Genomic DNA, 25,067 nt, shown 5'->3' with positions numbered 1-25,067 from the left:
CTCTGGACATTGGCTCGGCTAGCTGGGTGTCCTCACTACACTATGGTAGATCATCTGAGTCATGTTGTATGCAGGGAACTCTATAGTAGCACCACTGTACTCTGCTAGCATCTCTGGTGGCCTCACAGTAACTGCCTTGTGGATCAAGAATGTAATCCAGTGAGCATACGACAGCTGCCTGTGACCCCCTAAACCCCTCTGCAATAGTATCCTCCATCTTTGATAGAAGGAGATCCAAAATATCAAACACTGTCTGCTGCATCAGAGAGTTTAGTAACCACAACTGTATACGAGTCAAGCCCTCGTGATACCCCATCCTTAGAAGTAGTGTCCTCCTCATAATGGCATCAAGCACTCTAGCAATGGGAGTGAGATCACTGGGTATCCTGCTAGATCCCTCGCCGAATGGCTCTGTGAAGCAGTGGCGGACTAGATCTATAGGGGGCACCATACCACCACGAGGGCATATGGGGGCGCTATCTGTCCATAGCAAACCTCATGTAGCCGGACAGGCTGCTCCTAAAGCCTGAGTATCTCTCTGACCCTAGTGCTCGTCAGCCTGTAATCTCTGCCACTGAATGCAAAGTGTATAAATCTATGCTGCGGGTCAATCTAGAGAGAAGCATAGAACTGACGGACCCAAGATAGAACATATAAGCCTATCCGTCCAAGTAAATCTGTTAGCCTAGGCAGGTAAGATAGGTAGGGGCGAATGTGCTCTCCAGCTGCTACAACAATGGTCTCAATGTTACACACCCTCTGAGATCTGAATATAGCCCCACTGTTAAGATATGCATTATAAAAATCTTCCTGCAGAGGTGTGTAGAAACTCTCTGAAGCACGCTCATCCCGCCTCGGTGGAAACCACTGCTCAAAATCCACAAATCTGAACTGCTGAACCTGCTTGGCCATGGTGGCCCTCAAATCCAAGTGGGTCACTGGGGGTAGACCCTATGGTCTAGGTGGTGGACGTGAACCCCTCCGCTGGGTCTCTGATCTTGGAGTGACTAGCACACGGGTACGACCAGAACAGCGAAGCTATGGCTAAGGTGCCTGCTCCGTCTCCATGGCCTGCTCTTCCTCCTGAGTCTGCGCTGCTAGCTGTGGCTCCTATGTGACCCCCCTTGAGGCTGACTCTCATCCAAGACAACTCGTCGTCCCGCAACCATGACAGTCCTAGCTGGACCACCATGACGACGCTCAACCTGCTCTAGTGCAGCTCTCATAGATGGAGAGAGCTAATCTGTGATCTGGACTCCACTCCTAGCACCTCCTGCCTCTACATGCTCTGTTGCTACTACAACTGTGGCTGCTCTAGCTGTATCTGCATCTAGATACTTCTGCTTTTTTGTGGCAAGCTTCTTCGTTGCCTTGCCTTTTGGATCTGTAGGCAAGTGAGGCGGGTGTCTTGGATCCTCATCACTAGGACCTCCTCCAACATTCTTGACATGAACCATCTGATGGATCTAAAAAGAACAACTACCACTGATGAAGATCACCTGCCAAATGTCACTTCTGAGGCTTGGCCTCGATCCGTACTCACGAGCTTGGCCCCGAGTTGATTGACAACTGCAAATAGGACCACAACGGCACCGACTCGCTGTACGATAGAATAGATGGTATACAAATAATTTTAATTATTCATCTAGAGATACGAAACCCTAGGAAAGCAAGCAATTGGATGTGAAATTCGAACCGAGGGCTTGCTACCTGACGAACTGGCGAAACGACGAGAAGAGGAACGGATCGGGGAACCACCGGGTCAGCAACTGGTGATTAGGGTTTGTAGTGGCGTGGATCGGCAACAGAGGATGCAGGGCACTACAATGTGGCTCAGGCACGCGATGTAGAGGCACAAGCGTAGGCTAGGGCAAGAGCTCAACGGTGCTGGAACAAGGGCTCGGCGGCACTGGTGCTTGGGCAGGGCACGGCGGCGGTGTTAGGGCACTAGAGCATGTGGGCGGCGCTGGTGAGGCGGTGCTGCTGCTATGGGGGCTTTGGCGGTGTGCGGGCATGGGCTTGCACAGGAGCTCGGACAGGCGGCGCAGGCAAGCGCGACGGCACGGGCACGGCGCAGCGCGGACAGCGGCAGAGCGCTGGCAACAACGATGGTGGCGCATGGTGTGGAGCTGTGAGCGGCGGTGTAGGCGCGACAGAGTGTGGGCAGCGGCGGAGTACGGGCAACAGCGGCGGTGGCGCACGGCGCGGAGCTAGCGGCGGCGTAGAGGATGGGCGCGGCAGTTTGGATTGGGGCCTTAGGTCTAATGTGGCAACAGTTATATGGGGTCCCCAACGAGATAGAAAAGGAAACGGAGAAAAGAAACCTGAACCTGCACGTTCCCTATTGACCGGATGCTCTGGTGGCAGACGCTGCCACCTCGCGTCTGGTTGATTCCAGAGAGGTCCAAATCCCCTAGAATCGTGATCAGACGCATCCGGTGAACATCGACCGGACGTAGCCAGAGTCTGCTGCAAGCTGCCTTCATCGTCTTCGATCAACCGGACGCTAGATCACCATCTGACCAGACGCTAGGAGAACACTGTTTCAGCGTCCGGTCACTCCTTCTCAGCAGCAGTTCACCTCCTGTGAACTAACCGAACGTTGGACATCAGAGTCCGATGCAGCGTTCGGTCACCCTTTTTCCAGCAAATCTTTAAAGTCATTCGTGCTGCCTGTTCCCAATCAAGTCCCAACTCCAATAAGATCTAAATAAACACCAATTGGGACTGATGTGAGTGACCTCTCTCAAACCCTCAAAATTTTCAAAATATTTTGCCTTAGGCTATAATTCTTTTTAAGAAAATAGGCAATAAGAGGGCAATTGAAGATAAATGACAAAGCAACATTCATGCATATGCAATGCAATACTTGAAAATAAATCTAGTTGCTTGTCAAGTTTCATCCAAGGTTAAGCTTCTTCACACGCTTTACGGAAGTTATCTTAACCATGTTAGACAAGCCCTATATGCATTACCAAAAATTAAACATGTTGTATATTACAATGCAATGCAAGGGACAACACAAGCTCATTTTCTAGTGAAGTCACTAAAATCAAGAACATTGAGCTCATTCCGTAATCGACAAAAGTCGCCTCATCTAGCGGTTTAGTGATGATATCCGCCAATTGATCCTCGGTCCTTACACCTTCTAATGATATATCATTTTTAGCAACATGATCTCTAAAAAAGTGATGGCGGATATCTATGTGCTTGGTGCGAGAGTGTTGAACCGGATTATTTGCAAGTTTTACCGCACTTTCATTGTCGCACAAAAGAGGTATTTTTTCTAGAACTACACCATAGTCTAGCAAAGTTTGCTTCATGTAAAGTATTTATGCACAACAAGCACCCACAGCAATGTATTCCGCTTCGGCGGTGGACAAGGCCACACTATTTTGTTTCTTGGAGGACCAAGACACAAGTGATCTACCAAGCAAATGGCACCCTCTGGATGTGCTTTTTCTATCAACTTTGCAACCGGCATAATCTGAATCGGAATAGCCAACTAATTCAAATATAGCTCCTTTGGGATACCAAAGGCCAATGCTTGGTGAGTGCTTAAGATACCCAAGGATTCTTTTTACGGCAATTAAGTGAGTTTCCATAGGATTAGCTTGAAATCTTGCACACATACACACACTAAACATGATGTCGGACCTAGATGCGGTTAAATATAACAAGCTACCAATCATAGAGCGGTAGATAGTTTGATCAACCGTGTTACCTCCCTCATCTAGGTCGAGATGTCCATTAGTTGGCATTAGTGTCTTGATTGGCTTACATTCATCCATCTTGAATCTCTTGAGAAGATCATTTGTATATTTCTCTTGAGAGATGAAAATCCCTTCTCTCATTTGTTTGACTTGAAAACCAAGAAAGAATGTAAGCTCTCCAATCATTGACATCTCGAACTCCTTTGACATCAATTCACCGAACTCTTTGTAAGAATCTTCATTTGATGATCTAAAGATGATATCATCAACATACACTTGACAAATGAAGATGTGCCCATCAAGCTTCTTGGTGAATAGTGTGGTGTCGACCTTCCCGATGGTGAAGCCCTTCTCAATGAGGAAGTCCTAAAGGCGCTCATACCAAGCTTTTGGGGCTTGCTTAAGCCCATATAATGCCTTGAACAACCTATAAACATGATTAGGATATCTAGGGTCTTCAAACCTGGGAGGTTGATCAACATAGACTAGTTCATTAATAAATCCATTTAAAAATGCACTTTTCACATCCATTTGATATAATTTCATTTTATGATGTGATGCATATGAAAGGAGGATACGAATGGCTTCTACTCTTGCAACCGGTGCAAAGGTCTCTCCAAAATCCAATCCTTCAACTTGAGAGAACCCCTTTGCAACTAGTCTTGCCTTGTTCCTCACAACTATGTCTTGATCATCTTGCTTGTTGTGGAACACCCACTTTGCTCCAATGACTCTTGCACCTTTTGGCCGCTCTTCAAGAGTCCAAACTTTATTGTGGGTGAAGTTGTTCAACTCTTCATGCATGGCATTTATCTAATCCGGATCTTGAAGAGCTTCTTCTACCTTGGTAGGCTCATAGCAAGAGACAAAAGAGTGATGAGCAATAAATGAAGTAAGTTTTTATGAGCGAGTCATTACACCCTTTGATGGACTCCCTATGATGAGATCTTGTGGATGATCTTGTAGTAGAGGTGTATTTCTTCTATTGACCACTTGAGGAGGAGGTTGTGGAGCATCAACATCATGTGCTTGTACCACCATTTGATCATAGGAGACATGAGTATCTTCATTTTCTACTCTCCCATCTTTATCACAATCTTGTGGTACACTTGATGAAGAAGGTGGATCAATCATTTGTACATCATCTTTAGGCTTGATATCTCCAACCAGAATGTTCTTCATAGCTCCCTCAATGGTTCATCACCTACATCATCAAGATTCTCATATGCTCCTTGGGAGCCGTTAGATTCATCAAATTCCATATCATATGTTTCTTCAACCAAGCCGGTGGCATGATTAAATACTCTATATGCTTTGGACTTTGATGAGTAACCAACAAGAAAACCAATATCACAATGTCTTTGAAACTTCCCTAGGTGTTGCCGCTTCTTGTAGATGTAGCATTCGCAACCAAACACCCTAAAGAAAGAGACGTCCGGCTTCTTCTTATTAAGCAACTCATAAGGTGTCTTGCCAAGGAACTTTTGAAGGAATAGGCGATTGGATGCATAGCATGCAGTATTGATAGCTTCTGCCCATAGAGCTTCAGGGGTGTTGTACTCATCTAGCATTGTTCTTGCAAGAGTAATCAATGTCCGGTTCTTTCTCTCAACTACACCATTTTGTTGAGGAGTATATGTAGCGGAGACCTCATGCTTGATCCCAACTTCATCACAATAGGCTTCTATGTTTGTGTTGTCAAATTCCTTCCCATTGTCACTTCTAATCTTCTTGAGCTTCACTTCAAATTCATTTTGTGCTCTCTTGGCAAACTTCTTGAAGCAAGATGCAACTTTGGATTTGTCATGAAGGAAGAATACCCATGTATATCTTGAATAGTCATCAACAATCACAAGACAATAAAGATTTCCTCCCAAACTCTTGTATGTTGTTGGTCTAAATAAATCCATGTGAAGGAGTTCTAGCACTCTTGTGGTTGACATGAAAGCTTTGGTTGGATGAGTATTTGTAACTTGCTTGCCGGCTTGACATGCACTACAAAGCTTGTCCTTCTCAAACTTCACATCCTTCAACCCTCTCACCAAATCATTCTTCATTAGCTTCTTGAGTGAGCTCATCCCAACATGAGCAAGTCTTCTATGCCATAGCCACCCAAGTGTTGTTTTGGTGAACAGGCAAGTCTTCAAATTTGCATCTTCGGAGGTGAAATCCACTAGATATAGGTTGTTGTATCTAAATCCTTTGAATATCACTTGATCATCATCCTTCTTAGATACAACAACTTCCTTCTCGGTGAACAAGCATTGGAAGCCAAGATCACACAATTGTCCAACAGATAGCAAGTTGAAGCTCAATGAAGCAATATATAGCACATTTGAGATAGAATGATCATTTGATATTGCTACTTTGCCCAATCCTTTAACCTTGCCCTTTGAATTATCTCCAAATGTGATTCTTTCTTGTCCATCTACTTCTCCAAATTTGAGATAGAAGATGAAAGATGATGAATTGGATCTGATTGCTCAACTCTTGCTTGAAAGTAGAACATTGCTTACATAGAATGGTTAGATAATGAGCTAATCATGACTGCTAATAAGAAACATACATAAGGATGCACAACTAGTAAGGCTTTTTGCAAAAAGGAAACCCAGCAAACCATAAAGCTTATCATATCCTTTGGAGTCAGGAAATTATTCCCACTAGTCGGGTAAGTCTTGCAATTACATTGTGTACTTAGTGTTTGTTACCAATGTTGCAGGTGTAGCTTGAGGAATGACTATTGTGTGGAGGATTCTTCTGGTGGGCTGAAAGGTCCTAATGGCTAGAGGGGGGTGAATAGCCTATTAAAAATTTCTACAACAACACTTAACAAACCGGTTAGACAATTATGAGGCGAAGCAAGTGTTGCGCTAGCCTACTAAAAAGCAAGCCACCTACCACAATTCTAGTTTATATAGTTTCTATGCACACAATAGCTATGACACTACACTAAGTTAGTGTGCTCTCAAAAGCTAACTAAAGAGCCACACTAACCAAACTAACAAGCTCTCACAACTAGCTACACTAAAGAGCTTGATAACTAGTTTGTGGTAAAGTAATGAGAGTGATCAATTTGTTTATACCGTCGTGTCGAGGAAGGAGCCAATCAATCACAAGAATGAATACCAATGAAGACCAATCACCTCGGAATCAAATGATGAACACAATGATTTTTACCGAGGTTCACTTGCTTGCCGGCAAGCTACTCCTTGTTATGGTGATTCACTCACTTGGAGGTTCATGAGCTAATTGGCATCACACGCCAAACCCTCAATAGGGTGCCACACAACCAACACAAGATGAGGATCACACAAGCCATGAGCAATTCACTAGAGTACCTTTTGGCTCTCCGATGGAGAAAGGTCAAGAACCCCTCACAATCACCACGATCGGAGCTGGAGACAATCACCACCCTTCGCTCGACGATCCTCGCTGCTCCAAGCCATCTAGGTGGCGGCAACCACCAAGAGTAACAAGCGAATCCCGCAGCGAAACACGAACACTAAGTGCCTCTAGATGCAAACACTCAAGCAATGCACTTGGATTCTCTCCCAATCTCACAAAGATGATGAATCAATGATGGAGATGAGTGTGAGGGCTTTGGCTAAGCCCACAAGGTTGCTATGTCAATGTAAATGGCCAAGAGAGTGAGCTTGAGCTGGCCATGGGACTTAAATAGAAGCTCCCATGAAATAGAGCTGTTGTGCCCCTTCACTGGGCACAACACGGGGTGACCGGACGCTCTGGTCATATTGATCGGACACTGGACCTCAGCGTCCGGTCATGCGATGCGTGCCACGTGTCCCCTCTCTTCAAATGTTGATCGCCCGATCTCAACGGTCACGTGACGACCGGACGCAGCAGCTCAGAGTGACCGGACGCTAAACCCCAGCGTCCGGTCGTTTCCAGTAAGCATCCATAGACGACTTTTCACGACCGGACGCGTCCGGTCAAGCTTGACTGGACTCACCTAGCATCCGGTCACACGGCGACTCCCCTATGCATGACCATGTTAGTGTGATCGGACATAGCCAGCCAGCATCCGGTCATTTCAGCACCAGCGTCTGGTCGACAACCGACGCTGCGCTTCTTCTGCTGCTACTGACCGGACGTGCCGGTCCTTCAAAGACTAGCGTTCGGTCACTTACAGTGACCACGTTCACCTGAGTTTAGGGCACCAGTGGCACCATCGGACTGTCCGCACTCTATGGGCGGACACTCCGCCGGTGAAGTTCCTAACCCTTGCTCAAATGTGCTAACCACCAAGTGTATCACCTTGTGCACATGTGTTAGCATATTTTCACAAATGTTTTCAAGGGTGTTAGCACTCCACTAGATCCTAAATGCATATGCAATGAGTTAGAGCATCTAGTGGCACTTAGATAACCATATTTCGATACGAGTTTCACCACTCTTAATAGTACAGCTATCGATCCTAAATGTTATCACACTCACTAAATGTCTCGATCACCAAAACAAAATGGCTCCTACCATTTATACCTTTGCCTTGAGCCTTCTGTTTTTCTCTTTCTTCTTTTCAAGTCCAAGCGCTTGATCATGACCATGGCATCACCATCATCATGTCATGATCTTCATTTGCTTCGCCACTTGGAATGTGCTACCTATGTTATGATCACTTGATAAACTAGGTTAGCACTTAGGGTTTCATTAATTCACCAAAACCAAACTAGAGCTTTCATGGGCACAGATAGATCCTTCTATCTCACCATTAGATGTTTATTTTAATTCCGCTATTTAAATTCTGCACTCTGAACTTGGTATTGTAATAATGTATTTCTGAGAACTTTTGTTGTATGAAATGGAATATGTAATGTACACTCGTTCTCATTATTGGATCCTAGAGGAAAAACATGGATTGTTCAAGTTCTCCCTTGGGGTGTGCTCAATGGAACCGTTTGATGTAGCTAGCTTTCGGGGTGCTTAGTGTATGGTGGAAGATGAGTGCCTCTGGAAGCGTGCTATTTTGGGCGGTTCTACCACAGGTGGTACTAGAGCCAATAATGAGTCTACGAGTTTCATAACTCTTTTCAAAACCTAAAATTTAACCAACAAAAGTTTGCGAAAGGTATGATGCGATAAAACTATGTAAATAAGTATAAACCCTAGCAATATGATCTATCTAGGATAGCGGCACTAGTTTTATCTAATCAATTTTCTACAGGTACACTACCTTACGCTATGTAAGAATCGTTTAGCGTACGGAAAGTGAGTGTGCGATATGCCGAATTTTTTTTGCGAATGCCACTATATTCCGGCTTGAGTGAACGGGTAGGCCGATGCATGCATCATGAAAATAGAATCTTGCTTAAACTAAACTCCCCCACACATATAATTTAGATTAGTGAATTGATAGGATAACCTAAAAGAATGCTTTAATAAAAGTCTTATCATTTCTCTAAGTCTCTTGTTCCTAATGTGGAGGGTTGATCTTAATGGTTGGTTCCTATCTGTTTATAGATGAACCTAAGGTCTGGTCGTGGGAGCACCAGTGCCGGGGCGGGCCATGGCCTTGGCGAAGGCCAAGGTGAAAGTGGTCGTGGCAACGAGAATGACAACGGGGAGAGCCACAAGGCCCCACTTCTAGCTCCTCCACCACCACCGCCACCTCCGATGACTCATGCAGAGATGATGGTGGAGATGCTAGTTGCTCGGCGTGAGTCATCCCGTGCCTTGGAGATGCTTGCCCAGGCCATTGGTGGCTTCGCCTATGGAGGACCTAGTGGCAATGGCAGGAATGGGGGTGGAGCCCGTGGTCCCGAGGGGCCCTGTTCTTACTAGGATTTCTTGAAGACGCACCCACCAATGTTCACGCTGACTACTGAGCCTCTAGATGCGGAGCATTGGTTTCGTATTCTAGAACAAAAGTTTTAGTTGCTCACTATAACTGAGGAGCAGAAGGTGCGCTTTGCAGCGCAGCAGCTGTTGGGTTCTGCCGGTGCATGGTGGGACATGTTCAATGCCATGCAGCCGGTGGACCACCGTGTGACTTGGCAAGAGTTTACTGCTGCTTTCATAGAGTACTACATCCCTGCTGGTGTGCTGAATAGGAAGTTGACTGAGTTCCTGGACTTGAAGCAAGGGAGCATGTCTGTGATGGATTATGTGAACAAGTTCAACCATCTGGCACAGTATGCTGGGACCCACGTCGATACTGATGAGAAGAAGAGGGACCGTTTCTATCGTGGCCTCTCTTGTAGTCTACAGAAAGAGCTGTACACAGGGAACTACCAGACTTTTGGGGCTATGATGAATGCTGCTATTGCCATGGAAGGACTTCAGCATGACTCTCAGGCTGAGTGGAAGCGCAAGCGGGTGATTACTAGGTTTTCTAGTCACCCCCAGGCTCAAAAGGTGTAGGTTGTCCGGCGGGTGCCCTATCAATCTTCGGGTGGACAACTGTTCCATTAGCCTCAGCAAACTTACCAGGCACCTCCCACCCAGTACCGTGCACCTACTCAGCAGGTGCAACAACAGCCTCAGGGACAACAGGTTCCGCCTTGTCATGGGCAAGGGAACAAGCATTGCAGGCAGAAGAGTACAGTTACATACGTGCTTTCTTTTTCTTCAATGCAAGCGATCGACTTTTTTCATCAGTCTCAAAGCATGCGCAACAAGATCACTTTATTTTATGTAGCAGGAAGGAGTACTATCAAGTAGTACTCGGTGTTTGTTAATCCACCTTGCTGGTAAACAAATGTCTGCACCACACGGGGAGAGCGAAGCGGTAGCCGGTAGGCGTGATGCTGCCCCTGCCGCACGGACGTGACTGATGGCGATTGAGTTGCCAGATCGTACTAAGACGTGCTAACAGCTAGGAGTAGCTAGCATAGTCTACAGTATGCTGCTACTATTACGTGATCGAGATGGATTCGGATCGATTCGCTCGCTTCCCCTTCTCCTTCCTCCGCTTGCTCCGTGAGTCCGTGGGACGCAGCGCCGCACCGGTCGACGAGGCAAAGTCCTCGGCGGATGGAGACATGCGGTACTGGCGCCTGCTTTAAATGCATGCTCGGCGCCATGTATTCTGACGCCGAGGTACCGGCCACGTCAGCGCCACCTAGGATTTCCTGCAGTGCACGGTCAGGCACTTCGACGTCAAGATCTGTGGCGTCGAGACGTGTTACCTCGGCGCCAGGACTCATGACGCCGACCCCAGAGTCCAAAGATAAGTTTAAGTCTCCCAGAGGACCAAATGTAAATTTTGTTCGAAAAGAGCTAAATAGTAAAAAATACGGGGCGCTCGTCGAGGGACTAACTATTACCCCCATATTTTCCAAGAGTCGTTGCATGCGTCCTTTGAGATCCGAGTACCAAGCGCTGAAGTATGAGCCTCTCGTGGGGATAGGCGCATAGCCCAGTGGCTAAGGCTCTATGGGAGGTGCCGGCGGGGTTCGAACCCCTGTCCCGGTGGACCTAGGATTTCACAGCTGGGTATTCCGTATAGATAAAAAATTTCGATGTAAATGTTTTCTTTGCCTCAATAGAGGAAGGATTTGGTGTGGATGTGGAAATTATTTTCTTTTGCCATTGCAGCTCTCCCACAAAGCAAATATGCTAGCACTCTTCTTCTTCGTCTATGTTACAAGAATCCAATGTAAAAAATTAGAAAACGAAATCTTAAATTTTTACTCTGAATAATGGATCTGACACTGCTGTGCTAGTGCGCTCACCTTGCCTCAAGCAGCAAGCCGGAGGCCAGAGCCGAACCGTGGCCATTGCGGCGTCACGGGCTGCCAGAGCGCCGGGCTTGCCAGTTGTCGTCGCCCGCCGGTCGCCGGAGCCAGGACGCTAGGGTTGGGAGTTATGCCCCGTTCGCTTGGCTGATAAGTCATGGCCGAAAAAACTATTAATTGATTTGTTGTGAGAAAAAAATACTATTCGTACTGAAAAATACGGCTTATAATCAAACGAACATGACGTTAGGTGTGATGTCGCGGAGCGGTGCAGGCGGCAGCCAGGAAACAATGTGACCTTTTTTTTTACTTTGGTGGGCTGAAAGTCGTTGCATACTATTGGGTTTTGGGCCAAATTTGCGTCAAGTAGTAACTATACAGGACCTGTACGTATACATATATGTATTTGTGTTTGTTTCTAAAATCTTGGGTATTCTATAGCATACAGGGGAATACCCCTAGCGCCGCCCATACCGTCCAGCATCAAGGCATTCAAAGAGGCCGCGGCAAGGTGGCACCGTTAAAAAGAAAAGCATGAGCCCCGTGACTAACCATTGCTTCTCCACGAGGCTCGTAAACGCGCAAAGCAATTCCACGCATACTACACTATAGGCTCATGTCGCCGGGTCGTGCCGCTGCAAAAAGCTTAAGGTTCACTTCGCTGAAAAACCAAGTTAAAAAATACACTATTTATTATTTTATTGTGAAAGAAAAATATTATAGCATGACTAATAAAGTCCTGTGACACACCAGACATGCATGCGAGTTTTCGTGACCACGCCCAGCCCATCCGTTGACGAGTAGTAATAATTTGGTTCGGTAGTTTGGCGAGGCGACGCGTCGACTTGTGGGGACGTGCGTCGAGCGAGAGGCGGCTCGCGCGCGCCACCTGCCGCCCCTGCCCGTTTGCCGTGGCCCGTGGCGAACGCGTGCATGTCGGCTGGGTTCGCACGAGCTCTAGAACACGGGCGCGATGGAGATTGGCCGTACGTCTCGCATGCATGGGCCGCCGCCTGGCAAGCAGAGCGTGGTCACCGCGCCCGCACTGGATAGCCTTGAAGCGTCGTCAGAGCTCGGATGCTCGATCGCCAGGAAATCATACCGTACCAAACGTCGCAGCCTCGCAGGGTGTGTGTTTAGCCGCGGTGCATGCTTTATCAGAGCAAGTATAATAATAGGCTGGCTTAAAATATTAAGGTGGATGAGAGAGGGAATAAGAGAGGAGAATCCGGCGTAACCTTACAGCAGGTTTGGACAAAAAAAACTAAGAAATTCTGTGAGAAAGATAAATAAACCGTATATTAATTGTGAAGATGTAACAACTATATGAGTAAACCGAAAGGTAGCATGTAAGAATTCATACAGCTAGTAGCCGACTATATTATTAGCGTTCCTTCACCTTTCGTTTTAGAGCAAGGGAAACCTGGGTGTCTCATAGTCTCTGAATCTCTAACAAATCTGGGTGCATTTGGTGGGAATCGTCTTTACTGGCAGGCCTCAAGACCTGGAATGATTTGGCTACATGCAGTGGCGTACGTGCATGGGCTGTGAGTCCATTGAGCAACAGCGAAAAGGCGAAAATGGTGGTAAGGTTTGCTTCGATATATGGCCTCGAAGGACAGCACTAGACCCAGATAAGTTGCTTTTTTTGGATTTCTGGAGATCGTGGCAGTTCTGCCCTGTCTGGATGAACCACTATCCTTTTCTGCAGCAGCGACAAAGAGTGTAGGTTCACGAACGTTTGGGTGACATGGAATGACGTTCCACAATTGGGTGTGCCACCCGTGGGCTTTCCGGCACTTTGCGACGCACTCACACACACAGCTAGTTTTCTTCTTTCCTTTTTTCGTTTTGTGTTTAAAAAACACTCGGAACAGCTTAAACATGTGTCCTTAGTTGTGAGTTGTGACGTGCCTCTGTACCACTCTTTTCATGTTTTGCTGTCACACGTTCTAAGGTCATCGAGAGAAAAAAGTATGGTGATAAATTATTGGTACTCCGTACTACTCTGTTCATCTTTTGCTCGATCGCACCACGCCGACGTCTCAATGGAACCATCTCATGTGTCACATGGCAGTGTGTTAGCTTAGCTTGCCACCTGCAACTGCAGTCCAGTCCCATGAGTCTCCTCGTCCTGATCGTCTATATAAATCAGCCCCTACCCTACCCGTTAGCTACACAGAGAGAGTTACACTTCAAGCTCTCATTTGTCCTCCTACCAGTGACGATGGCCGGACAGCGGCATCGGTCGGGGGCGGTGGACATGGCGTCGTGGTGCGCCCTGCTGGCGCTCGTGATGGTCATTGGGTCGCTCGCCGGGTTAGGGGACGAGGAGGAGCAGTACTGGTACAACAGAGGCGGGTCGGTGGTGGTGCGCGGGGCGCAGCCGTGCGACGAGCTGTACGTGGTGGCGGAGGGGGAGACGCTGCACAGCATCAGCGCCAGGTGCGGCGACCCCTACATCCTGGAGCACAACCCGCACGTCCACGACCCCGACGACGTCTTCCCCGGCCTTGTCATCGAGATCACGCCGCGCGCCGGCAACTCCAACTCAGGCGACGGCCGGCGCCAACAGGTGAAACGGCGGCCGATGGAACGCGACGCGCCGATGCGACAGGTCGGGCACGGGCGGGAACGCTCTCGTTGTGTTCCAGTCGTGTCTTCTGTCTTGTACATACTGCATGTGAAAAAGGGCTCGACTTACGAGCAGAAATAAGAGGTCGCATTGCTGGAAATCCCTGACGTCCCCGGCCGGGACACTATGGTCCTGATTTGTTTCGTTCCGTTTCCTTTTGTTCGGCTAAGCGACGAAGAGAGGAAGTGTGAACAGGGTAGGACGGTAGGTGGCTGCGCGCCTGCGCCTGCGCCTGCCATGGCTGTGCCGGTGAACGCTACTTCATTCGCACACGGGAGCGGTAGTATTGCCGTGGTCTATTTACTGGTTTGCGGCTTTGTGCAAGTCGAGTTCAAAATTTCTTGGCTTATGCTTTGGAAATCGGCTTATGCTCGGCGTAAGCGTCGATCGACATTACATCGCAGCAGGATTTTGTCACTGCTGCACCAGCTAGGGTGCCATTTCCCAAGCTTATGCTTTGGAATGGGGCTATGCTTGCACTACGCAGCATTTTTAGACAAAGGATAACTCTGCTTTTAATAAGGAAGCAAATATATGTTTATACAACGTCTGCAACTTGCTGGGATACCAGCTTACAAAGTAGGCACGAGGAAAACGCTAACAGCAGCAAACTACTTAAGTTTGAAACTACAACCTCCCAAAAGCAACCGTGACACTGACACGCAGACCAAAAACAAGATGAGAAGAGAAACCATCCTCTCTCACACTACCATTACAGAAGCTCCTCCATATCTTGAGGCTTCTTGTGTTGAATATTTGGTCAATTTACGACTTATATTAATCCATAAAAACGACTTAACCAATAGTAACAGTACCACTAACTATACTGTAATGCCACCACTACTGCAAGTAGTATTTAACGAAGCAGCAACCAAGTACGCTATCAACGCTAACAGAAAAGCATATGAACAATAGCGCACAGTGGGATTAGGTTTATACCCTAGGGTGGGACTGCCGGTACCCGCGGACAGTGAGCCACCATCTTCTCCGTCGGTGGCATTGGTGCGGGCACCAGTCCTCCTCGTGTCCACCATGTTGCAGAGGAGGTCGCGCCGGAAAGCTTCTGCAGGTGCGGTGTCGGAGCAGTAGCACGGGACTCTCCCATCAGGAAGCAGAAGTATCGGAGCAGTAGCACGAACTCTCCCGTCAGGAAGCAGAAGCACCCGAACAGGAATCTGCAGAAGCAGAGACGGGGCAGCAGTCGCGCTGGGAAGCCGGCGCTCCCCAAAAACTTGATTCCCCGCCTACCCGTGCAGGTACGCTTGACGGGGGAAGTTCCGGAGGCCTGCTACCGAAGCTTCCTGTGCGCGCAGGGAACTCCGGTCGGAGATGCAGATGAACAGCTCAACGCTCAGATGCTGCGGAGAGGAGGAAGAGGAAGAGTCGGGTCTGTCCCCCGCCGGACAGGGGCGCCCCCCCTTATAGCCGCGCCGTTCCCCATCTGTCCGCTAGGCCCTGTCGAGGGAATGAACCTGGACAGAGTGGTTAGGCGTTGGGAGTTGGCTACGGCGGCTAGGGTTTCGGTTGGGCCAAGCGACAAAACCAGGCCAGGCCACGCCAGGCCACGGCCTCGGCCTCGGCCCGGCCCGGCCCGGCCCGGCCCGGCGCGTCGCGCGCTAGGCTCGGCGGCGGCGGCGTGCGCGTGTGGCCTCCCGGTTCTCCCTCTCAACTTGTCTATGTGAGAGTCTTAAGACTCACTATTTAAGTTGAGAACCTTTTTAGTGAATTTCTCATGTGGTACTAATCACTTTTCCACTTAACAATAATTGTGGGCCTTTGAAGTTTATTTGATTAATTAGAATAAATAATGAGCCTGGCCCAAATTAATCTAACATCTTGTTCTTCAGGAAGTGCTCCTTTAAGATGCCCTGTAGGCCGACATCTTTGTTTCTCATTAAGCCACTCGGATCACATTGAGGTATTTGCCAACCTACCATACAGATAGAAGAGAAGTGCATTACTCAAGAGATTAACCTTTATTAAAAAGGTCTCTTCCCTCAGTCTACCCATAGCTTGTTTCACCATCCTAATTCATAGGATCCTAATTCACGGGATCTCCGATCACATAGGACAGGTTGCCACTACGATAGAACTTCATGTGGGTCTCAGTCCCATCTCACTCGATGCACTATCTATCACATTACGTGATAGTCCCTTAGTAAATTGATCTGCCAGATTTTTAGACGTATGGACATAGTCCAATGCTATTACTCCGGAGTTTCTCAATTTTCTAACAGATTTTAACCGCCGCTTTACATGCCTAGTGGTCTTCATGTTGTCCTTTGAACTGTTTACCTTGATAATTAATGTTTGGTTATCACAGTTCATAGAAATTGCGGGCACAGGTTTTTCAACCACCGGCAAATCCATAAGGAGCTCACGGAGCCATTCAGCCTCAACAGTAGCGGTATCAAGTGCTGCAAGTTCTGCTTCCATTGTTGACCTCGTTAAGATGGTCTGCTTGCAAGACTTCCAAGAAACAACGCCACCTCCAAGTGTGAATGCATATCCACTTGTGGCCTTTAACTCATCAGCATCAGATATCTAATTTGCATCACAATAGCCCTCGAGTACCTTCGGGTACCCAGTATAGTGAATGCCAAAGCTTGACGTTCCCTTTAGATAGCACAATACTCTTTCAAGAGCACGCCAGTGATCATCTCCCGGATTTGAAACAAACCGGCTTAATTTGCTCATAGCAAATGAGATGTCAGGCCTCGTTGCACTAGCCAAGTACATTAGCGAGCCGATGATTTGGGAGTATCTCAACTGATCCCTCATTATTCTTCGGTTCTTTCTCAGGATCACGCTTGGATCATAGGGAGTGGACACAGGCTTGCAGTCACTATAACCAAAGCGACTCAGTACCTTTTCCACATAGTGAGTTTGTACAAGTGTTACCCCACCATTTTCTCCCCTTAGTAGTTTGATGTTTAGTATCACATCAGCCACTCCCAAATCCTTCATGTCAAAGCTCTTTGACAGAAAGTCCTTGACTTCCTCAATCACATTGAGGCTTGTCCCAAAGATTAGTATGTCATCCACATACAAGCATAGGATTACTCCTTCTCCCCCACCATAGCGGTAGTACACACATTTGTCGGCTTCATTCGCAATGAAGCCAGCAGATGTCATAGTTTTATCAAACTTTTCATGCCATTGCTTAGGTGCTTGTTTTAGGCCATACAAAGACTTCAATAATTTACACACCTTTCCTTCTTGACCTTCTACTATGAAACCATCAGGCTGATCCATGTAGATCTCCTCATCTAACTCTCCATTTAGGAAAGCCATCTTAACATCCATCTGATGAACGAAAAGACCATGAGACGCAGCTAGGGCAAGCAGTACTCGGACTGTGGTCAATCGGGCCACTAGTGAATAAGTATCAAAGAAGTCCTCGCCTTCTTTCTAGGTATAACCCATAGCCACAAGCCTTGCCTTGTACTTTTCAATCATACCATCAGGCCTAAGCTTTTTCTTGAACACCCATTTACATCCTACAGGCTTGCACCCATAAGGACGATCAACAATCTCCCAAGTTCCATTGGTCATAATTGAATCCATCTCACTTCGCATTGCTTCCTTCCAGTAGTCAGCATCGAGAGAGGAAAATGCCTCAGCAATGGTGCTTGGAGTGTCATCCACGAGGTATATAGTGAAATCATCACCAAAAGACTTTACAGTCCTCTGTCTCTTACTCTTTCAAGTAGCTCCACTATTACCCTCCTCAGGATTCTCAACACATGTTTGTTCAAGATGTTCTGTTGGCGCCACGGGGGAATCAACAGGTTTTTGACTAGATGTGCTAGGTACATTTCCTCTCATAGGAAATTCATTCTCAAAGAATGTAGCATCTCTGGACTCAATCACTGCACCAACACGTATGTCAGGTACTCCAGAGCTTACAACTAGGAATCTATAGCTGACGTTGTGTAAAGCGTAAACGAGGAACACACAATCTACAGTTTTTGGTCCAAGTTTGCGTTTTTTTGACGATTGGCACATTCAACTTGGCCAAGCATCCCCAAGTGCGCAGGTATGAGAGAGTCAACCTTTTCTTTTCCCATTCCTCGAATGGTGTTACTTCTTTATTCTTTGTAGGAACTCTATTCAGGACATGACATGCCGTCAATATAGCCTCACCTCACCATTCGTTGGAAAGTCCCGCAGTTAGAGTGCGATTCTTTCGTTCGGCAATCCCATTGGATTGGGGGGAGTATGGAGGCGTCCTCTCATGAATAATTCCATGTTCCTCGCATAATGAATCGAACTCATGTGAAAAGTATTCTCCCCCACGATCAGACCTCAACCGTTTGATTTTTCTTTCTAATTGGTTCTCTACTTCAGCTTTATAGATTTTAAAATAATGCATTGCTTCATCCTTTGTTTTTAGCAAGTACACATAGCAAAATCTAGTGCTATCATCAATAAGAGTCATGAAATATTTCTTTCCTCCTTTGGTCAACACACCATTCATCTCGCACAGATCAGAATGAATGAGATCTAGCGGTGCCAAATTTCTCGCCTCTTTCACAGCCTTGTGAGGCTTGCGAGGTTGCTTCGCTTGAACATAAGCATGGCACTTAGACCCTTTGACCAGATCAATTTTAGGGATTAATTTTAAACTAGCTAAGCGCATCATACAACCAACATTGATGTGACAGAGTCAGGAATGCCAAACATTAGACTCATCATCATTTCTCACATGGTTCACAATTTTATCACAAGAATCCATCAAAGAGAAGCGGAACAAGCCTCCGCTTTCATAGCCTTTTCCAACAAAGGTTCCATACTTGGATACAACACATTTATTGGACTCAAACACAAGTCTAAAGCCGTCTCTACACAATAGAGACCCACTAACGAGATTCTTCTTGATGGAGGGGACATGCTGCACGTTCTTTAGCTACACGATCTTTCCTGAAGTAAACTTTAGATTGATCGTACCAACACCAAGTACAACAGCATGCGTACCATTTCCCATCAGCAAGGAGCAACCTCTTTGTTCCTGATAAGAAGAAAACAAAGAAACATCAGAACATACATGAATGTTAGCACCCGTGTCAACCCACCACTCAGGCGAGAGACAAACTGAAAAAACTGTAGGTAGATGATTACCGTACCCAGATCCTCCAGATTCGCTAACAACCATGTTTGCGGTCTTCTTATGCTTATCCTTGCGGTCAGGGCACTCTTTTGCCCAATGGTCAGATGCACCGCAGACAAAGCAAAGACCCTTTTCTTTTTCCTTGCCCTTCTTCTTAAAAGTTGCAGCTTTAGGCTTGACTGCAGGCTTGTTTTTCTTCTTCCTCTGTGCGGCATGAAAGTTCGTCTTTTGCACCAGATTGGCGCTAGAACCCTCCTCATGCGCTTTCTTGCCATGAGTGTCCTTTGCCCTAGCATTCTCCTCCACACCAAGAGTAGCAATGAGATCAGTCACACTGAACACTTGCCTCCTGTGCTTTAGAGTAGTGGCAAAGCTCGACCAAGTAGGTGGCAGCTTAGCGATGATACCGCCGGCCACAAACTTGTCAGGCAACTCACACTCATTGTTCTGGAGTTCCTTTGCCAGCATCTGTATCTCATGAGCCTGCTCTACTACAGATTGGTCATCGACCATCTTGTAGTCATAGAACTTCTCCATGATGTACAGCTCAGTGCTAGCATTGGCAACACCGAACTTGGCCTCAAGTGCATCCCACATGTCCTTGCCGGTGTCCATATCCATGTACACTTGCACCATGCTTTCAGCTAATATGCTGATGAGAGCCCCCTTGAACAAGTTATCTGCCTCATTGAACTTAATCTCCTCCTCGTGAGAGAAAGGAGGTTCAATGCGCTTTCTCTTGATCACGTGCTCACAACGCATACTAGTGAACCACAGCTTGGAACGGACACGCCACACTTTATAGTTGGATCATCATCTTTCAATGATGGTGGTTTTAGTGACGCAGCAAAACTAGCAGCCGAAAAAGACCTATCAAGTTTTTGGATTGTTGAATATTTGGTCAATTTATGACTTATATTAATCCATAAAAATGACTTAACCAATAGTAATAGTACCACTAACCATACTGTAACACCACCACTACTGCAAGTAGTATTTAACGGAGCAGCAACCAAGTACGCTATCAACCTATCAACGCTAACAGAAAAGCATATGAACAATAGCGCATAGTGGGATTAGGTTTATACCCTAGGGTGGGACTGCCGGTACCCGCGGACAGTGAACCACCATCTTCTCCGTCGGTGGCATTAGTGCGGGCACCAGTCCTCCTCGTGTCCACCATGTTGCAGAGGAGGTCGCGCCGGGAAGCTTCTGCAGGTGCGGTGTCGGAGCAGTAGCACGGGACTCTCCCGTCAGGAAGCAGAAGTGTCGGAGCAGTAGCACGGACTCTCCCGTCAGGAAGCAGAAGCACCCGAACAGGAATCTGCAGAAGCAGAGACGGGGCAGCTGTCGCGCCGGGAAGCCGGCGCTCTCCAAAAACTTGATTCCCCGCCTACCCGTGCAGGTAGGCTTGACGGGAGAAGTTCTGGAGGCCTGCTACCGAAGCTTCCTGCGGAGAGGAGGAACGGTCGGAGATGCAGATGAACAGCTCAACGCTCAGATGTTGCGGAGAGGAGGAACGGTCGGAGATGCAGATGAACAGCTCAACGCTCAGATGTTGCGGAGAGGAGGAAGAGGAAGAGTCGGGTCTGTCCCTCGCCGGACAGGGGCGCCCCCCTTATAGCCGCGCCGAGGAACGGTCGGAGATGCAGATGAACAACTCAACGCTCAGATGTTGCGGAGAGGAGGAACGGTCGGAGATGCAGATGAACAGCTCAACGCTCAGATGTTGCGGAGAGGAGGAAGAGGAAGAGTCGGGTCTGTCCCTCGCCGGACAGGGGCGCCCCCCTTATAGCCGCGCCGTTCCCCATCTGTCCGTTAGGCCCTGTCGGGAGAATGAACCTGGACAGGGTGGTTGGGCGTTGGCTGCGGCAGCTAGGGTTTTGGTTGGGCCAAGCGATAAAACCAGGCCAGGCCAGGCCACGGCCACGGCCCGGCGACGGCGGCGCGCGTGTGGCCTCCCGGTTCTCCCTCTCAACTTATCTATGTGAGAGTCTTAAGACTCACTATTTAAGTTAAGAATCTTTTTAGTGAATTTCCCATGTGGTACTAATCACTTTTCTACTTAACAATAATTGTGGGCCTTTGAAGTTTATTTGATTAATTAGAATAAATAATGGGCCTGGCCCAAATTAATCTAACATCTTGTTCTTGAGGAAGTGCTCCATCCACTTCTTCGTAACGCTGCTCATATGTTTCACCTTTGATTTCTCTGCCGGCTTCAGTAAGATCTTCCCATTTGTGCAGAAAGTTGGACATTTGAATAACCATTCAGTTGGTGATTTTACAAAAAAAAAATCTCAATCATTTTTAGCTAAGACAAAGTTAAGGAAAACAGGATCAACAGAATCTAGAGAAATTACAGATAATGAAGTTAGCATTCCCCTTCCATTTTCTTTGTTTCAGAACTACTCCTGTTTGGAGCCATAGCAAGCCATGAAAACTTTCAGCTTTAGAGGCATCACCTATAGATTGTTTTCGTAGACTTCATTCTTTTGCATACAACCCCTTTGAAGGTATTCCACCTGTACATTGATTTCGGGGAATATACTCCTTGTTTCTCTATTTTCTATGAAATTATGTCTTTCTCATCATTAACTACAACTTTCTGTAATTTTCCAACAGCCATTCCCATTCTGTAGCTTCCTCCATACCAAAACTTCTCACAAAATCAAAAATCCAATCTTCTCCACCCCAGCATTCCCTGACTAGAGCCTTTTTATTTCTGTAAATATGCATAAATTCTTTGTGTGTGTGTGTGTGTGTGTGTGTGTGGGGGGGGGGGGGGGGGGGGGGGGGGGGGGGGGGGGGTAAGTGGAAGTGGAATGCATAAATTCTTGGGAAGGCAAGTTTTAACGGAATCTCCTCCGACCATACATCATCCCAAAATAAGGCGTTGTGGCCATATGTCCTGTAAAGCAAAGACGGGGAGGCCGAATCATAAATAGATTACAAATACTATATACCAGTTCACGTATGAAAAGCATGCACACGATACCTCTAAAATAACCTCAAGATTGGCAAGTAAACTCTCGTGCTTGCTGCTCACAACAAATTCGTCTGACGCTTATCGTCATCCAGCTCCGTTTAAAAAGCTCACCATCCCCCCAGCATGCTATGATGCAAACCATATCTGTCCTTTGTAAAATTATCGCCTCCTCGATTCCTCGCAGTCGCAGCTCATCTTTGCACCGTAGAACAACCGTGCAGTATTTATTTTATTTAAACATCTACTCTTGATCTACCCATGAGCTAACTCCGAATATATAAGCGAGCCGAACTTTTCTCCTATCTGATCACTGCTGTTGCTGAATTACCCTGCGAAAATGGCGCCTGGGCTTGCCAGCTCGGCCGCGCTGGGGGTTTTGGCCGTCGTTCTTGGCTCCTCGTGCCTCGTCGCGCTCTCGGAGGATGGTTCGTGCCGGACTGCATGCCGTGAATACGGTCATGCGTTTTTTCTTTTGGAATTTCTGCAGTTCTGCAACCTGTGAATCAGCATGGTCATATGTATGTGCAGAACCACTGGAGAACCTGCGGTTCGTGCGCCACGCACAGGACGTGCCCCTGGTGTCGCAGTACAACTACATCGTCATCGGCGGCGGCACGTCGGGGTGCCCGCTGGCGGCGACGTTATCGGAGCACTCGCGCGTGCTGCTCCTCGAGCGCGGGGGCCTCCCGTACCGCAACATGTCCAACCAGCAGCACTTCACGGACGCGCTGGCGGACACGTCCCCGGCGTCGCCCGCGCAGCGGTTCATCTCCGAGGACGGCGTGGTGAACGCGCGGGCGCGGGTGCTGGGCGGCGGGAGCTGCCTCAACGCTGGGTTCTACACGCGGGCCAGCAACGACTACGTGCGCGCCGCCGGGTGGGACACCCGCCTCGTCAACTCGTCCTACCGCTGGGTGGAGCGCGCGCTCGTGTTCCGCCCCGACGTGCCCCCGTGGCAGGCCGCGCTCCGCGACGCGCTGCTCGAGGCCGGCGTCACGCCCGACAACGGCTTCACCTTCGACCACGTCCCGGGCACCAAGATCGGGGGCACCATCTTCGACAACAGCGGCCAGCGGCACACCGCCGCCGACTTCCTCCGCCACGCGCGACCCAGGGGGCTCACCGTGTTCCTCTACGCTACCGTCTCGAGGATCCTCTTCAGGCAGCAAGAGGGTGTGCCGTACCCGGTGGCGTACGGCGTAGTGTTCACGGACCCGCTCGGGGTGCAGCACCGGGTGTACCTCCGCGACGGCGCCAAGAACGAGGTGATCCTGTCCGCGGGGACGCTGGGGAGCCCGCAGCTGCTGATGCTGAGCGGCGTCGGCCCGCAGGCTCACCTGGAGGCGCACGGCATCCAGGTGCTGGTCGACCAGCCCATGGTCGGGCAGGGCGTGGCCGACAACCCGATGAACTCGGTGTTCATCCCGTCGCCGGTGCCCGTCACGCTCTCGCTCGTGCAGGTCGTCGGGATCACCCGCTCCGGCAGCTTCATAGAGGGCGTCAGCGGCTCCGAGTTCGGCATCCCCGTCTCCGAGGGCGCCCGCTGCCTAGCTCGCAACTTCGGCCTCTTCTCTCCTCAGGTGCGGTCGTCGTGCGAACCCCAGATGACAGCGTAACCGGAAATGTACTGACTACTGACGGACCGTACGTCGTGCGGCAGACCGGGCAGCTGGGCACGTTGCCGCCGAAGCAGAGAACCCCGGAGGCTCTGGAGCGCGCGGCGGAGGCGATGCGGCGGCTGGACAGGCGGGCGTTCCGGGGCGGCTTCATCCTGGAGAAGATCCTGGGCCCCGTGTCGTCGGGCCACATCGAGCTGCGGTCCGCCGACCCGCGCGCGAACCCGGCGGTGACGTTCAACTACTTCCAGGAGTCGGAGGACCTGGAGCGGTGCGTGCACGGCATCCAGACGATCGAGCGGGTGATCCAGTCCCGGGCCTTCGCCAACTTCACCTACGCCAACGCCTCCGTGGAGTCCATCTTCACCGACTCCGCCAACTTCCCCGTCAACCTCCTGCCGCGGCACGTCAACGACTCCCGGACGCCCGAGCAGTACTGCAGGGACACCGTCATGACCATCTGGCACTACCACGGCGGATGCCAAGTCGGCGCCGTCGTCGACGACGATTACCGGGTGTTCGGCGTGCAGCGACTCAGGGTGATCGACAGCTCCACGTTCAAGTACTCCCCCGGGACCAACCCGCAGGCCACCGTCATGATGCTCGGAAGGTATATGGGTGTCAAAATTCAGGCCGAGAGGTGGAGGAAATGATCGAGAGCGTGGTTTCAAGTTTCAGCATGGTCTACGCTGTGATAATGAATATCAACACATAACTGGGTAACTGCTTTAGAGTAGGGTTTTATTTTTCTCTAGACATTTTTTAATCTCCTCTTTCTAGCTTCAGCTTGTTGATTCCAATCTTTCACACCCCTTGAGATGCATTGCTCAAGAAATAAGGAATTCACGATTTCATCAAAAAATACCAAAAGGGGAAAACACTTCAAAATGCTCTGCAGGATCAATTTACACTCTAAACACTTACTTTCCGGGATTTACATGGAATATCTTGGCAGTTGGTCCAAATGTGATATTCCTGAACCTCTTTAATTTTTTAGTATTGTTATCTATCAACCGGTTAATTTAGGAGCTTGTATCAACTGATTTTTGGACCGTTTGTTGCCGTCGGCCGATGGCCCAGGCCGTCCGATGCATCCGCCATTGTTAGGTGTATGCATCCATCATCCGTGCGCGCGTAGTACGTGGCAAAAGTGGAGCAGCGACCGGCCGCCATGCCTGCTGGCTGGGCGCATGCACACAGGAGATCCGATCCAGGACACGTCGCATGCAGTTCGTCATGCACGCTTCTCGCTATAGAAAATTTTGTAAATTTGTAAGTTTGTGAAAAATTTGATGATATTTGTGAACAAT

General features: G+C 48.5%; 2 protein-coding genes across 2 annotated transcripts; both read left to right on the top strand.

The window, feature by feature from the left end:
• Positions 1-13,634: 13,634 nt before the first annotated feature.
• LOC136536939 (uncharacterized) lies at positions 13,635-14,123 on the top strand. Its single transcript, XM_066529070.1, has one exon. The coding sequence runs from the start codon at positions 13,635-13,637 to the stop codon at positions 14,121-14,123; it is 489 nt and encodes a 162-aa protein (XP_066385167.1).
• Positions 14,124-22,478: 8,355 nt separating this feature from the next.
• LOC136539475 (protein HOTHEAD-like) lies at positions 22,479-24,410 on the top strand. Its single transcript, XM_066531438.1, has 3 exons — positions 22,479-22,566; positions 22,670-23,721; positions 23,802-24,410. The coding sequence occupies exons 1-3, from the start codon at positions 22,479-22,481 to the stop codon at positions 24,408-24,410; spliced, it is 1,749 nt and encodes a 582-aa protein (XP_066387535.1).
• Positions 24,411-25,067: the final 657 nt, after the last annotated feature.

The sequence above is a fragment of the Miscanthus floridulus genome, chromosome 2 (assembly GCF_019320115.1).
Source record: "Miscanthus floridulus cultivar M001 chromosome 2, ASM1932011v1, whole genome shotgun sequence".
Taxonomy (NCBI): domain Eukaryota; kingdom Viridiplantae; phylum Streptophyta; class Magnoliopsida; order Poales; family Poaceae; genus Miscanthus; species Miscanthus floridulus.
Note: the sequence above shows the minus strand (reverse complement) of the source record. Positions and strands in the feature narration are given on the sequence as shown.

Excerpts from the sequence above, each read along its gene's own strand:
- LOC136536939 (XM_066529070.1), top strand. The coding sequence starts at position 13,635 with ATGGCCGGACAGCGGCATCGGTCGGGGGCGGTGGACATGGCGTCGTGG.
- LOC136539475 (XM_066531438.1), top strand. The coding sequence starts at position 22,479 with ATGGCGCCTGGGCTTGCCAGCTCGGCCGCGCTGGGGGTTTTGGCCGTC. Across the intron at positions 22,567-22,669 it reads CGTCGCGCTCTCGGAGGATG|AACCACTGGAGAACCTGCGG; the intron begins GTTCGTGCCGGA and ends ATGTATGTGCAG. Across the intron at positions 23,722-23,801 it reads TCGGCCTCTTCTCTCCTCAG|ACCGGGCAGCTGGGCACGTT; the intron begins GTGCGGTCGTCG and ends GTCGTGCGGCAG.